The sequence below is a fragment of the Labeo rohita genome, chromosome 13 (genome assembly GCF_022985175.1).
Source record: "Labeo rohita strain BAU-BD-2019 chromosome 13, IGBB_LRoh.1.0, whole genome shotgun sequence".
NCBI lineage: Eukaryota > Metazoa > Chordata > Actinopteri > Cypriniformes > Cyprinidae > Labeo > Labeo rohita.
Genome location: NC_066881.1, coordinates 26111792 through 26125693, shown reverse-complemented (window position 1 = coordinate 26125693; position 13902 = coordinate 26111792). Strand labels below are relative to the sequence as shown.

Below are 13902 nucleotides of genomic sequence, written 5' to 3'. Positions count from 1 at the left end.
GTTCTTGTTTCATGAAACGCAGAAAACTATTTAATTTTTTTTGCGTATGCATCCATTTTCCAGGTTCACCAGTGTCCGTGTAACGGCTAAATACCATGGTATTAAGCTGGAGTACCATGAGCGCAGACACATAGTGTTAGACCTGCTGAATCAACTCAACATTAAACTGCGATCATGGAAAAGAGCCTACATTTCCCAGGAGGCTGTTCGTGTGCTAATGCAGGATTGGAATGTGAGTGAGAATTTTAGTGAAGTCAAATAAAGTGACAATGCTAAACGTATATTTACTGCTTGATTGCTTGGCAATTAAAATTAAACATTAATGTCTGAAATTATGGATGCTTTATACTTTGATCACAATGAACGTTTTCAGGAGACTGTGAACAAACAGGAACTGACATCTTTGCTGGATGGAGCCCTCCACAGACTTAAACTAATTGCCAGCAAATACACCAGCAAGGCTGCCTTGGGTAATACAAAGGAACTGTGTGTGCATGCTCCTAAATGACCATAAAATTACAGTATAAGTACTGTGCATAAATAATAATTATTGATATTCTGGTGTCTGCTTCAGCTGGAGACTCGACTCAGGTAAATCGTCAGGTGGCTGATCTGGAAGCAGATGTGACAGCGACTCTTGAGGGTGTACGGATGGTGAGGGGAACTATGGGACGTGTGTTGGCAGCATGGGACTCTTACAGTGATATCTACACCTCATTGCGAGCATGGCTGGAGCAGGGTCCACATGGCCATCGATACGGGCAGAGAACAGAGGTGAACAAACACTTGCATAGATAAAACTCTGAATTGACTTTGCTATTTAGTTCCTATCAATTTATCTACTGGGTAGACAAAACACAAAACATTTTTAATGGCTGTTAGTGGTTTTTTTTTTAATGCAAACATGCCCTCTCATTGATATCCTAGGTGACATTATCAGCTATGTCAGAGTGGAGTTCTCGCCAAACTCACCTGAATGAGGTGGCCAACTACTTGACAGAAGTCACAGACCCACAGACTAGCCGTGCTATTTCAGATGAACTCTGCAAGATAAATCTGCTCTGGGCTGACTTTGCCAAAACAGCCCAGTTTGTAAGTTACCCATCATGTTTAAACTTGAGTACACCCTGTGCAACCATAATTATAAAATGTGTTTGTCTTGAATAGGGACAGTACGTTGTTATGTGTGATTGCATTAGACAGAGAGTCTACTAAATAATGTATTTCTATAAATATAAAACAGAGTGCCTTTTGCTGTATTTTGAAGCAAATTGTATGTTTCAGTCTTTAGCTGAGGAGCCCAGTGCTGGCCCATCCAGTCCTCAGGCAGTTCAGTCTCTGATAAGGGAGGCCACTCAGTTACTGAAAGAACCTGTGGAAGTGGTTTCTGGATCACTACGTACTTACACAAAGAGACTACAGGTATGCAGACATTATGCACACATTCACATATACATAAAAACACACAATATATACTTCATATTCCCTCCTTTTTATTATAGATATTTGTGGTTTTATTGCTTTGTCTTTTTTTTCTAAATTAAGACAAAAGATTAAGGCTAAAACAGTTGGAATTAGCTTTAAAGTGTTATTTATTTCAGCTTATGATGAAGAAAATAAAGGATGTGGATCTAGATGCCTTCTCCCCATCTTTAGACTGCTCTCCAGAAACCCTGAGCAAACTTCAGCAAGCCATTCCTGAAGTAAGAAACCACATTGGCCCCTTAGGCCTTCATGTGCAATGAATTTTAATGCCTTTGTGTATATGATCAAATTATATAGTAGTTAATAGTGTCTGAAAATTGTCTTAAACATGTAGTAGAAAACTCATGAAAGATTTATGTTATTTAAAAAATCTACATAGTTTTATACATATTTTGGACATATTTTGGGGCACCATAAGTTGGAGAACATGAAAGGCTTGTACTTGGTGAGCTACTGGCACTTCCTGTTGCTGTTTTTACCGCAACGCAACTTGGAAAATAAAATACTGATACGATGCCATGTTGTGCTGCTTTTGTATGTAATTAGTAAAGTAAAAATGGCAACTGCATTACCAATACCTCGATGCATTTTCTAGGTCTTGCAGACACTCTGTGAGGCTGAGCAGGTATGTGATGAGCTGCATGTGAATGTAAGCGGGTTGGACGGGCGTCTAGCTGAACTGTTACACTGGGAGATGGAAGCCAGAGAGCTGTATCAGCTCCTGAAGGAGGAAACACACAAGCAGAAGAGAGGACAAGACCCCAGAGCACGGGTGAGCATCTATATATAATATTCATGCGTCTCTTTAATTAAGTGATTGGGTACAAATGACTTTTTCCTCTTTTCCTGTAGCTGTTGATATCAAGGGGTCTACAGTTAGAGGGTCAGGTGGTTATGGAGGAGCAGGATCTGCAGGTGATGGTCATGACTAGTCAAAAGACTTCACCACTGCAGTATCTCATTGCATCCACCATGCAGGACAGAGTCCGCAATGCTGTTGAAAAGTCACAGGTCTGTACACTGCTTTCACCTTAAAACAATGTCAGCATGATTGCACCTGTACAATTACTTATTAATTTAAAAAAAATAATCTGTAAAAAAGATAATTATGTTTTCTGTTATTTTCCTATAATGCCTAGGAATGAGTAACCTTGTTGTTAACTATTGTATGCAAATACATTTTGAAGTTGAAATTCTGCTAAATCTCAACAGGAAGCCGTAGGGATGCTCAGCTCTTTGGGGGCTTGCAGAGACAGAAGCCCTGTTAGAGACCAGCCCCCTTCCAAAATCTTTGTCCAATATCAGCAGACAGAGGAAGAGTCCCAAACCCAGAAACCATCCTTCCAGCCTGTCTGTCCATCAGGAGCCACTGGCCAACCAGACCCTCAGCCTGTAGTCAGGGCCAAAGTCCCAAAACTTTCTCAAATACCCTCAGAGGTATCTTCTCAAGCTGTAGACCTCAAGACCCAGCCGAGTAGTCAGCCTGTGCCCATGATTGTTGTGCAAGACTATGAAGAGGAGAAAAGTAGTCCGGAACCACAAATGCATCCCTCCGTGCAAGTGAAAGACTCTCAGTCCATTGAAGTTAAGTCAGAGAAAGTTGTTCATGCTCAAACAAAAATCAGCATAGAGCATCATGTAGAAAGCCAGATGTCTTTACCACAACCCATGACACAACAACAGACAGAAAACCAGCGGCAGGTGCAGGGTCCAGTAGCTAGCCAACCCTCACAGAACTTACAACAAGCAGAATCACAATTAGCAACACAGCCACATGTGCACATTCAGGAACAAGAGAAAACTCAGTTTGCAAAACAGCAGCAGGTTCAACCACAAGTACCAATTCAGTCACAGCCTCAGGGCCAACTAGAAACACAAACACAGCAAGCTCCAAAGCAACAGAGGAAAGTAAGGAAATCCCAGGCACATCTGCAGAACAGACCTTGGCTTCAACAGAAGAGTCCATTGAAAAGTGTTACCCAAAAACCAGCATCACAGTTGGTGCAACAATCTCAGTCAGAGCCTGAGGACAAATGTCAGATAAATTCTCAAGCACCGACACAACATACAGTGGCTGTCAGCTCACCTGAGGCTCAGGGACCTGCTCAAGGCACAGCACAGGCAAAAAGCATTGCTGAGAGTGATGAGAAACACCTGAAGGCAGCTCAGCCTGTTGCACAAGAGAAACATCATGTAGTAACAAAAAAACTATCTCAAACTGTGCCAGCAGTTCCAGCACAACCAGCGAGTCAAAAACAACCACAACAGCCAACTCAAGCTCAAACAACTACAAAACAACTACAAGCTACTACACCCATTAAGCAACAAATGCAACCTCAAACACAGATAGTGACATCACAGCAACCTAAAATGATGATGCAGAAACAGGCACAATCTCAATCCGTGACACCCGTGCAACCACAGGTTATGACCCAATGGCAGCCACAACAGGCTATTGCTCAGCCTCATCCTCCAGTGCCACAACCACAAAGATTTCCAGTGGCCCAAACAATGCCCCAAGGCATTTCCAGACCAGTCCAACAGTACCCAACATCTCCAGTTCAACCACAAATAATGATGCAAAGACAACAGTCACCACATGGTATAGTGCACGCACAGTCCCAGCAACCCACAATGCGCAATCCGACTGTAATTTCCCCTCAACCCAGAGGTGCATCCCCCATACAACCCCGAATCATCTCTATGCTTCGACCCCAGATGACTGTTCAATCTCAAACCCAAACCCAGGTCAAAGCACAGGGAAGTGCACCACATATGATTCAACCTCAGGGGCAACCCCAGTGGCGTCAACCAGGAGAGGTCGCCCAAACGTACCCCAAAGGATCAATTTCTGTTGCTGCCCAAATGCAGCCTCTGGCCCATTTCCAAACTCATCCCCAACCCCAAAGTATCCCTCCACCTCAACCTCAGCAGTGGCCACCAATAAGACCAGGGATGGTGACCCAGTCCTACCCCACTGTCCAAGTTCCAGATCAGGTAGTCCAACCTCAACCTCAAATGCCAGTTTACCCTAAAATCCAGCCACAGTCACAGCCTCAGCAGTGGCCCTCCGCTAGACCTGAATCACCTTGGAGTCAATCACAGATCAGACCCCAAAGTCCAGCTCAGCATATGGTTCCCTCTCAGCAATGGAGGCCTGTCAGTCCAGTATACCCCAGGGCTGAAACCCAAGGGCCTAAGGGACCACATCCTCAGCCCCAGTATCAAGCCCTACCAAGGCCACCAAGCCCTCAACGGCAGTGGGGTCCGGTCCAGCCAGAACATCAGTTTCAAGTCTCTTCCCAGACTCTGTTCCATGGTGTTCCACAGCCAGTAGCTCCATGGAATCAACCACCTGCTCAAGCTCCCATAAGACCTCAGAGTCCACAGCAGCCTCAGCAAAAGTGGAGTTTATCCAGCACAGAGGCTCAATCTGAAACCCTCATCCAAAGCCAAGCTCCCCAGACAGTGCTTGAGTCCCAAGATCTGGAAAAGCCACAGTTACCAGTACAGGAACCACCCCAACAACAGTCAGCTCCTCGGGTTAAGCAGCCAACACTTGCCCAGGCTCCTCCTCAAGCCTACACCGAGGCTTATATAAAGGCACAGGCCCTGGTTAGAAATAGATTTGAGGAAGCCAAGCACTGTCTTCAGGAGCACATTATGGAAGCTATCAATGTATTCAAGTACAAGAGAATGACAGACGAACAAGCATCAGTTAAGGAGGTTTGTCCATTATAGACATGCGTTAGTTTGCTTGCTTTTCTCAAAAAGCAGTAAACCCTCACTGCCGAACACAAGATCCAGGGGTCGAGGTTACATCCAGGGGGTGGAGATGGATAGGTTTAGGGATCAGGGGTTGGAGACAGTTAGGTTTAGGCATATGTAAGGTGGATCCAGCCTTGCCCCCTGGATCTTTTGTTCTTCAGTAAGGACTATCTCCAAAAAAGCCAGATGTCATTAAATTCAATTGTTGTATCTATATCTTTTATAACAGATGTTGGTCAATTTCCCCAAGTGTCTTTGTTGGGTTTTTGTTTTTTTAGGAGACACTTCGGACTCTGGACCCTGAACTTCTTGAAGAGTTTTTGAGGGCTGCAGAAGGGATGGAAGCTTTCTGCACCCCATCTGAACTTAGAGACATGGAGTTTTTCACACAGTCTGTTAGAACACAGTGGAAGGTATCTGTATAGTAATATTAGTGTTTGCTTGTCTATATCTGCCGTGTGACTTTAATGTTATTAACCAGTTTTTAGATACTAACTGAAATGTTCTACACTGTATTAAAATGATTGCATGTGAAGTTACAATCATTAAGAGGTTGTGTGCTTGCTGTTGTGTTTTTTGTTTTGTTGATATTTTTAGGATGTTCGTGTGCAAATGTCAGAATTTTTGAAGCAACTCAGATTTGAGTTAACACGCCTGCATTTTAACCGTGTGGTTGAGACATGTGAAAAACACTTTAAGAAGGAAAAACTCAACCTTAACCCTGAATCTATATCAGAATCAAAAGAAGAGGTAAAGTTACAGCTACTCTGACTAGGAAATATAAACACAGACAATATGGAAAAATGGGTGTGGGGATGAAATTTCTTCCTTGCTTTTAGGGTCAATTAATCCCTAAATTTCTTGTTTTTGTCTTTCCTCTTAACCACATCACCACTACTCACTCGCTTGGCACATGACACAACTTTATTTTTATTCTGCATGCTGCAAATGAAAAATACTGCAAAATAAAACAACAGTGCAACCTAAATATACGTATCTGTAATACGCATATCTGTAGGTTTAGTTTTTCCTCTCTTTTTTCCTGCAGGCTTGTTTGTCAGCAGATGGTAGTCTGGCAGAGGCAGGACTACAGCTAGAAGCTCTGAAGGAGTTGTGTGATACTCTGAGCCCTGAGGATGCACACAGGCTTGCACAAGCCCAACTTAGAGAATGTGAGAAACGGCTTGCTGCCATCCAGCGGCAGTTCAGTGGAGACACAGATACACCTTCTACAGATATTAGGTAACAGAAAGAAAAAGAGCCTCTCTCATATCAGTTATTTTGTCTGCTGAAACCATTTTATCATAAATATTTGTATCTTTTTAATGCCCAATAGTTTACAAACAGAGCAAACAAAAGAACCACCCACTCAGAAAGCACCAACAGTCCTACCACCACCTGAGAAGCCCAAAGAGGTTATTGTTTCTGAGGTACAACTATATGATTTCTTTATAGAAAATATGTTTTAAAATAAACTTTTATTTTATCTAAAAAGCTTTATGTATTTTGTTTTAGGCTGTTACAGCGGTTAGCCCCCAGCGACTGAGAACTGTGGAGAAGAGAGAGATAGTGAAACAAACGAGTACAGAAGAGGACAGGTATGGATAGAAAAAGAGAAAAGCTACTGTATGTGTGGTATTGTTTCAGAATCTAATTGTTTATGTCTTTTTCTTGGGCTGCTCAGGTATCGCAGCTCCAGATTTGCATTACAAGCTCAGCTAAACAGAAATGAGCAATGCATGCTTGGAGATCATACCTCAGAATCCGTCACTCCGACAGACCTCCAGAAACGACTGAGAGAATTAAAGGTAATGCAATGTTTTAAAGTTGGCCATTTGATAATATTATTGATTTTCAAATGACAATTACTATACAAAATCTTTTTGTCTGGGTTTAAGTCTCTGTGGGACGAGACAGAGTCTCTGTGGAAAGAGTATGAAGCGCTGTGTATGCAATGTGTTCAGTACAACGAACGACCCATTGAACAGGACCGTATGGAGCTCACTGTCAGGTGGAGAGAGCAGAGGTCACAGTTACAGGGCAGGTATGTGTGTGCATTATGTGTGTCATATGACCATGTCAGACATTACATTACACTGACTTTTAAAGCAGTATAAGCTGTAATGTGTTTTTAAAACTTCTGAGCTGAAATGAATATTCAGATAAAAGCATATTACAGCTTTTTTTTTTTTCACTTTCACCCTGTGCCACCCAAAGAATCATATGATCTGCTTAAATCAAAGAGTTCCTGAGAAAATATCTTGAAGCCAGACTGTGTATAAGACTTGTGTTGTTTGTTAAATAAGTCTATCCATTTTATCAGGGTGGATTCACTGGGAGCAGCGCTTGAGCTCATGGACTCTATTAAGATGAAGATTTCTGAGATTTCTGAAAGGCTGGACAATTTCATCAAAGAGCCCAAAGATATTAAGGGATATACGCTAGCTAATCCTGCTATTTTGAGAGATGTGAAGGTGAGAGACATATAATAAAGCTATTGTTTTTAATATTTTTACATTATCCATTATTATATTCACTTATTCTATTTTTACAGTTGAGGCCAAAAGTTTACATCCCCCTTTCAGAATCATTCAAAATGTTAATTATTTTACCAAAATAAGAGGGATCATACAGAATGCCTGTTATTGTTTATTTAGTACTGGCCTGAATAAGATATTTCATATAAAAGATGTTTACATATAGTCCACAAGAGAAAATAATAGTTGAATTTATAGAAATGACCCAGTTCAAAAATTTACATCCCCTTGATTCTTAATACCGTGTTCTTACCTGAATGATCCACAGCTGTGTTTCGTTTAGTTTTTTTTTTTTAGTTTTTTTTAGTGCTAGTTATTCATGAGTCCCTTGTTTGTCCTGAACAGTTAAACTACCTGCTGTTCTTCAGAAAAATACTTCAGGGCCCACAAATTATTTGGTTTTCCAGCATTTTTGTGTATTTGAACCCTTTCCAACAATGACATTATAATTTTGAGATCCATCTTTTAACTCTGAGGACAACATATGCAGCTATTACAGAAAGTTCAAATGCTCACTGATGCTCCAGAAGGAAACACGATGCATTAATTGGTGGGGGGTGAAAACTTTTTGAATTTGAATATCAGGGTAAATTTAACTTATTTTGTCTTCTGGAAAACATGTAACTGTCTTCTGTAGCCTCTGACGGGCAGTACTAAATGAAACAATATGATATTTAGGCAAAATAAGAAAAATGTACACATCTTCATTCTTTTCAAAAGTTTTCACCCCCCGGCTCTTAATGCATTGTGTTTCCTTCTGGAGTGTAGTAATTTAACTGCATGTTAAACTTAGCTCTCTGCCTCCATCCCATTTTTTTAATCTAAATATCTACCTCTGCCTCTTATTTTCAGGACTTAGATGAAAGTATCCAGACAGAAATGGATCGTCTGTCTCGATTCGACTCTGAGCCCAGTCATCTAGACCTGCGTGACCGATCACCTCTGACCCAGGTGGTTTTGAACCACAGATCCAGCCTTGATAGGCTCAGGCAACAGGTGCGCAAGAGTGACGCCGCTGCCCGTGCCCTTGACCGTTTCCTCATGTCTCTACGCACTGTGGAGCTCGATGTCTCTTCTGTGCAAAGCGCCCCCAGCAATGATGCTGTGGTACTGCAGGACAGCAGGTCCAAGCTGTCACTTATCAGAAAGGGAGTCAGCAGCCTCAAGGATAAGGCTCCACAGCTGGACCAGCTTTTAGGTGGAGCACAGCTTGAAGTGACCCAGGATGGGAGCCCTGTTTCCTGCTTGGACATGGTGGGGGTACTGGTTCTCAGGGTGGAAGAGGCAGATGATAGGCTGATGATTCGACAGAATGAGCTCCAGAAGGAACAGCAGAGCCAGGGTCTTGGCCTGAGGAAGAAGACTATGCAGGCTGAGTTGAGGAAGGTGCTGACAGCAGCAGAAAAGCAGGGTCTAAAGGATCCCACCATGCCAGCTGTGCAGCACCGGTATGGATCTTTCTTCCCTAGATCTCGTAATGTGAAATGAAGCCAAAGAGTCAGTGTGCATGTGCACATAGCCAAAGAATTCAAAAAGGGTGCCAACAGAATGCAAGTATGTGTTATTTGTGTTCTTCCAGAGCCACTTTAAAGGGATAGTTCACTCAAAAATGAAAATTCTGTCATTAATTACTAATCCTCTAATCCTTATCTTTGGAACACAAATTAAGATATTTTTTGATGAAATCCAAAAGCTTTCTGACCCTGAATAGACAGCGATGGAACTGACCAAGGCCTAAAGGAGGAAGTAAGGACATTGTTAAAGTAGTCCATGTGGTTCAGCCGTAATGTTATGAAGCTACGAGAATACGAAGAGTACAAAGAAAGCAAAAACAATGACTTCATTCAACATTTTCTTCTATTTTATCAATGCCATTACTACCTTTCTGGGTCTTGAACGTGTCAGTTGCTTTGCTGTCTATGTAGGGTCAGAAAGGTCTTAGATTTCCTCAAAAATATTTTAATTTGTGTTCCAAAGATGAACAAAGGTTTTACGGGTTTTGAACGACATTAGGGTGAGTAATTAATGAGAGAATTTTCATTTTTGGGTGAACTATCTCTTTAAGTAATACAGGCCTTGTCCTTATTTGGACTTAGTAAATAATGATTTTGAAGTTAACTGAGATTAATTAATCAATATATGATAAGATTAATTCATAGAATATCCAAGATGTTTTTTTTTTTTTTGTATGCAACAAAAGTTAACTTGCAGTAACTGGCACTGTGAAAAGGACTAAAAGTACCATAAAATTACCATACTAATAGTATGTTATCTCTGTGTGTTTTACTTTACTTTTTTAACACTGTGTTTGCATTTATGTTTAGGATGCGAGGGCTGTCCGATCTGGAATCGCAACTGAACTCTCTTCGCCCTGAATACCAAAGCATCAAGAAAGCTTTGTCGGATCCAGCAAATGAAGAGCTGGACTCCCTTTGGGAAGAGACTGAAAGAGCTGTGTCTGACAGGTGAGTTCTAGACCCAAGTCAAGATTTACTTTGCCTGTTTTTCTTTCTTAAAGAGTTAGTTTCCTAAAATGAAAAATCTGTCTTCCAAACCTGTATTAATCTGACTGACTTCCATAGTATGGGAAAAAAATACTATGAAAGTCAATGGGGACCAGAAACTGTTTGGTTACCCACATTCAGAAGTGTGATTGACAGAAACCAAGAATGTTACTCAGTGTATGTATGTGTGTGTGTTTGACAGACAAGAGCAATGCACTGTTCTTATGGAACTGCTGAAGAAATTTCAGAACTGTCGCAGTTACCTGGGCAACACTCTTCAGAGAGCAGAGCAAACGATCAATGAGCAGGCATCATACATGGGCAAAGACAACCTACAGCGACTCCTTGCAAAAGTATGTGAACCTCAGACTAATCACAATACATGTTTGTGTTATAATTGCCTGTTGTGATTTACCATCAGAATTTTTTCAGAAAAAGTAATTTTATACTGGATTTGCACCACCAGGGGTCAGTCATTACTCAGATATAACAATTGAGATGCAGTACAGTAAAGCTCAGTGCCAAGCAGTCTTACTTTGTTCATCCTGTAATTTAATTTTGTATCAGCACTAATCACAGTTTGCTTCATCTGCATGTACAGAAAATGCTTTAATTTTATTACTCCCAAAGAGGCTTCTCTTTCCGTTTTTGTTTTGATAAATCAGTGCCAATGTTCTGTTAATTTTGATTAATTGTAATTTTTTAATTAATTTTGTTATTTGGCAAGATCCTCCATGGCCTGTAGTACATTTATTTGCAGAGTTATAATGAATAAAACATATTTTGGCAATTTATTATCATTATTATTTATTATCATAATCACCTAGGATTAAAAAAAGTCTGGTTATGTCTACCTAGTTGAGTAGCCTAGTTCTTTAAAGGCATAGTTTCCCAAAAATGAAAATCCAAGTTGTTTGAAATCCAAGAGCTTTCTGACTCTCCATAGACAGGAAGGGTCCTACCATGGTCAAGGCACAAAAACGTAGTAGGGACGTTGTTAAAATAGCCCATCAGTGGTTCAGTATTAATTTGATGGAGATGAGTAATTAATGACAGAATTTTCATTTTTGGGTGAACTATCCCTTTAACAATCAGACTACCACCACCACAGTAATTTTTTTTCTGTTTTATCTCATACTTTTTCTGTTTCAGTATTTCTATTTATAATAATGTTTCTGTCTGTATATTGTAGGTCGCTGGCATAAAGGAGGATCTTAATAGTCTTGGACCCAAGATGGAAGAGTTCAGAGCTGTGTGCAGACAGTTGCAGTCCCAGCTGAAGAAAATTCCTGATTGCTCTGAAACTCCATTCGAGACAGAGGCAGATGCTTTGGTGGATACGTGGCTGGATGTGAGGATATTAAAAACATCTATTTACATGCATCACATTTTTTTCAGTCATTTTAATTTCTTGGTAAATCTTTGTCTCTCTGACAGGTGTCAGAGAAGACAGACAGTTACATGGATAATCTGCGTGTTGGTCTGGAGTTGTGGGAGAAACAGCTGGTTCTGGGTGGAGAAGTGGACAGCTGGACGTCTACTAAACTCATTATCTTTTCAGAGTCTCACCCTTTCAGCAGTGAGACGGAGGTTGACAGCATGAAGGTGTGTCTTCTGCCTATAAAAGATTCAGGCATGGACTAAAAGGCACAAAATTGTCATTTTGATTCCATGGGGTCTTTTGTATGTTTACTAGAATGAGATTCAGTGCCAGGAGAACAACCTTGAACACTTCCATAGGAAGTTACAGGAGATCCAGGATCTGCTGCAGAGCAAAGAATCTCCTCTTGAGTTACAGGTAAGCATGCAACTTAATTTTTCTGTTTATTAAATTATTGGACTCTTCAAATTGCTAATTACTCCTAACTTTAAATGCACACACACACTGTCTTCCTTAGGTAATGGAAACGAACCTGAGGAAGAAAATGGAGCAGGTGAAGGAACTCTTCTCTGACTGCACTGAAGTGTTTGAGGAGCTCCTCACAGTTAAAGCTCATCTCATAGAAAAGATTGACACCTATCAATCATCTGTAAAGAATATACAGTCCTCAGTACACATGATCAGTTCAGAGGATCGCGCAGAGCTGGAAGCGCATTTGCAGGTATGATTAACAGACAGGCAGACATGCGTAAACACACTGTTTTGATATATAACCGATTTCATTTTCTGTTTGTAGGACTTGTGTGAGCAGCTTTTGGACCAGGAGGAGCAGGCTGAAACTTTGCTGAAAGAAATCAATCTTATGTCCAGCATTACTGGACCGCAGGCCTTGGAAGAGCTGACCAATCACAGTAAGCATCTCAAAGACAGCATTGCGGAAACACGGGAGCTGATTCGTCAGAAGAAGGAACAAGGAGAGAAAAGCTTTCTTCAGATTGTTAAAGGTCTGAGAAACCGCTTTCTGCATTGCTATAGTTAAAAAATGCGAAAGTGGAAAACGTGTTTTGAGTTTTGTCCATTTGTCCCATTGGTTTACTGCAGAAGAATTCCAGTCATTTGAGGAATGGTTGCAAGATGAGCAGCTCTCTGTGAATGAGTGCTTTGAGAACCCTGAGAGGAAGCAGGATGTAGAAACGTCCATGCAGAGACTAACAGTGAGTAACAATGACGTCTCAACCCTATGATTATGGTTTTCATTGTGGCTAGAATATTTTGGAAATACTTTTAAAACAAAGAAACTTGCTGTACAATACACCGATGGCCGGAACAGCAATTCAGTGACAATAGTCATCAGGTTTAGTCAGAAGTATAATTATAAAACTACAGCAAGGGTTCAAATTTAGTTCAGCAGTACTGAACAGTTTATGTTTCTTCAGAGTTTCCTGGCCTCTAAAGAAGGAGAGCAACGTCTAGGTCAGTTGAAGGAGAGGTTTGAGCAAGGTGGACAGGCAAAACTCCCTGCTGAGGCTCAAGCTTTGCTCTCCACATGGCATCAGGAACAGGAAGGAGAACTGGCCACACTCAGGGCTCACTGCCAGGGACGCCATAAACAGCTAGATGACATCCTCCACAACCTCAACAGGTATGGAAGAAGTTCTCATCATAGCTGTTGGTTGTTGCTGTTGTTTCAATTAATTTATGTCTTTATGTCTTTAGTTTGCAAGAGGAACATAACCATTTGAAGGACTGGCTGCAGCAGAGAAAGCAAGTGCCAGAACAGAGAGAAAAACTAAGGCAAATCCAAGAGGATTTTCTTAAAGAAAGGTATCACTCAGTAGGGGTGTGCGCTATATATTATCTACAATAATATCATAATTGTTGTTTTAATTATATGCAATTGACATTGTTGAGTATATCGCAAAAAACAAACGAAACACACCCAGAGAGTGCATGCATTCACTGAGACGTAGGTCACATTTAGAGATCACACTTTCACTGCATGATTTAGTCTGTTAAAAGACTAATTCCCCCAAAATTCAAGTTAAGGGGGCAAAAATGTCCCTATATGACTTTTATATTTCATTTATATTTATATCAATCATCTGATATAGTTAATGTCGAAGAGAATAAACGAAGAGTGACGTTTTTCTCCAAATATTAGCACAATTGATTTAATGAGCAACTCAATAAACAGGAAGTTAGTATTAAGTGACTCATTTTAGATACA

At 40.8% G+C, this 13902-nt stretch overlaps 1 protein-coding gene across 1 annotated transcript in view; it reads left to right on the top strand.

Annotated features, from left to right (window-relative positions):
• Nucleotides 1–13902, top strand: part of syne2b (spectrin repeat containing, nuclear envelope 2b) — a 110687-nt gene that overhangs the window by 15867 nt on the left and 80918 nt on the right. Inside the window, exons 16-43 of the mRNA XM_051126532.1 lie at nucleotides 64–232; nucleotides 374–470; nucleotides 575–774; nucleotides 928–1092; nucleotides 1285–1422; nucleotides 1602–1703; nucleotides 2081–2257; nucleotides 2338–2496; nucleotides 2698–5211; nucleotides 5532–5666; nucleotides 5851–6003; nucleotides 6302–6495; nucleotides 6590–6683; nucleotides 6769–6851; nucleotides 6938–7061; nucleotides 7152–7297; nucleotides 7577–7727; nucleotides 8643–9238; nucleotides 10115–10255; nucleotides 10497–10647; nucleotides 11487–11645; nucleotides 11732–11899; nucleotides 11991–12092; nucleotides 12193–12396; nucleotides 12472–12679; nucleotides 12777–12889; nucleotides 13112–13317; nucleotides 13392–13499. Of these exons, the coding sequence (XP_050982489.1) occupies nucleotides 64–232; nucleotides 374–470; nucleotides 575–774; nucleotides 928–1092; nucleotides 1285–1422; nucleotides 1602–1703; nucleotides 2081–2257; nucleotides 2338–2496; nucleotides 2698–5211; nucleotides 5532–5666; nucleotides 5851–6003; nucleotides 6302–6495; nucleotides 6590–6683; nucleotides 6769–6851; nucleotides 6938–7061; nucleotides 7152–7297; nucleotides 7577–7727; nucleotides 8643–9238; nucleotides 10115–10255; nucleotides 10497–10647; nucleotides 11487–11645; nucleotides 11732–11899; nucleotides 11991–12092; nucleotides 12193–12396; nucleotides 12472–12679; nucleotides 12777–12889; nucleotides 13112–13317; nucleotides 13392–13499 (6957 nt within the window). The remainder of the gene's footprint in view (nucleotides 1–63; nucleotides 233–373; nucleotides 471–574; nucleotides 775–927; nucleotides 1093–1284; nucleotides 1423–1601; nucleotides 1704–2080; nucleotides 2258–2337; nucleotides 2497–2697; nucleotides 5212–5531; nucleotides 5667–5850; nucleotides 6004–6301; nucleotides 6496–6589; nucleotides 6684–6768; nucleotides 6852–6937; nucleotides 7062–7151; nucleotides 7298–7576; nucleotides 7728–8642; nucleotides 9239–10114; nucleotides 10256–10496; nucleotides 10648–11486; nucleotides 11646–11731; nucleotides 11900–11990; nucleotides 12093–12192; nucleotides 12397–12471; nucleotides 12680–12776; nucleotides 12890–13111; nucleotides 13318–13391; nucleotides 13500–13902) is intronic.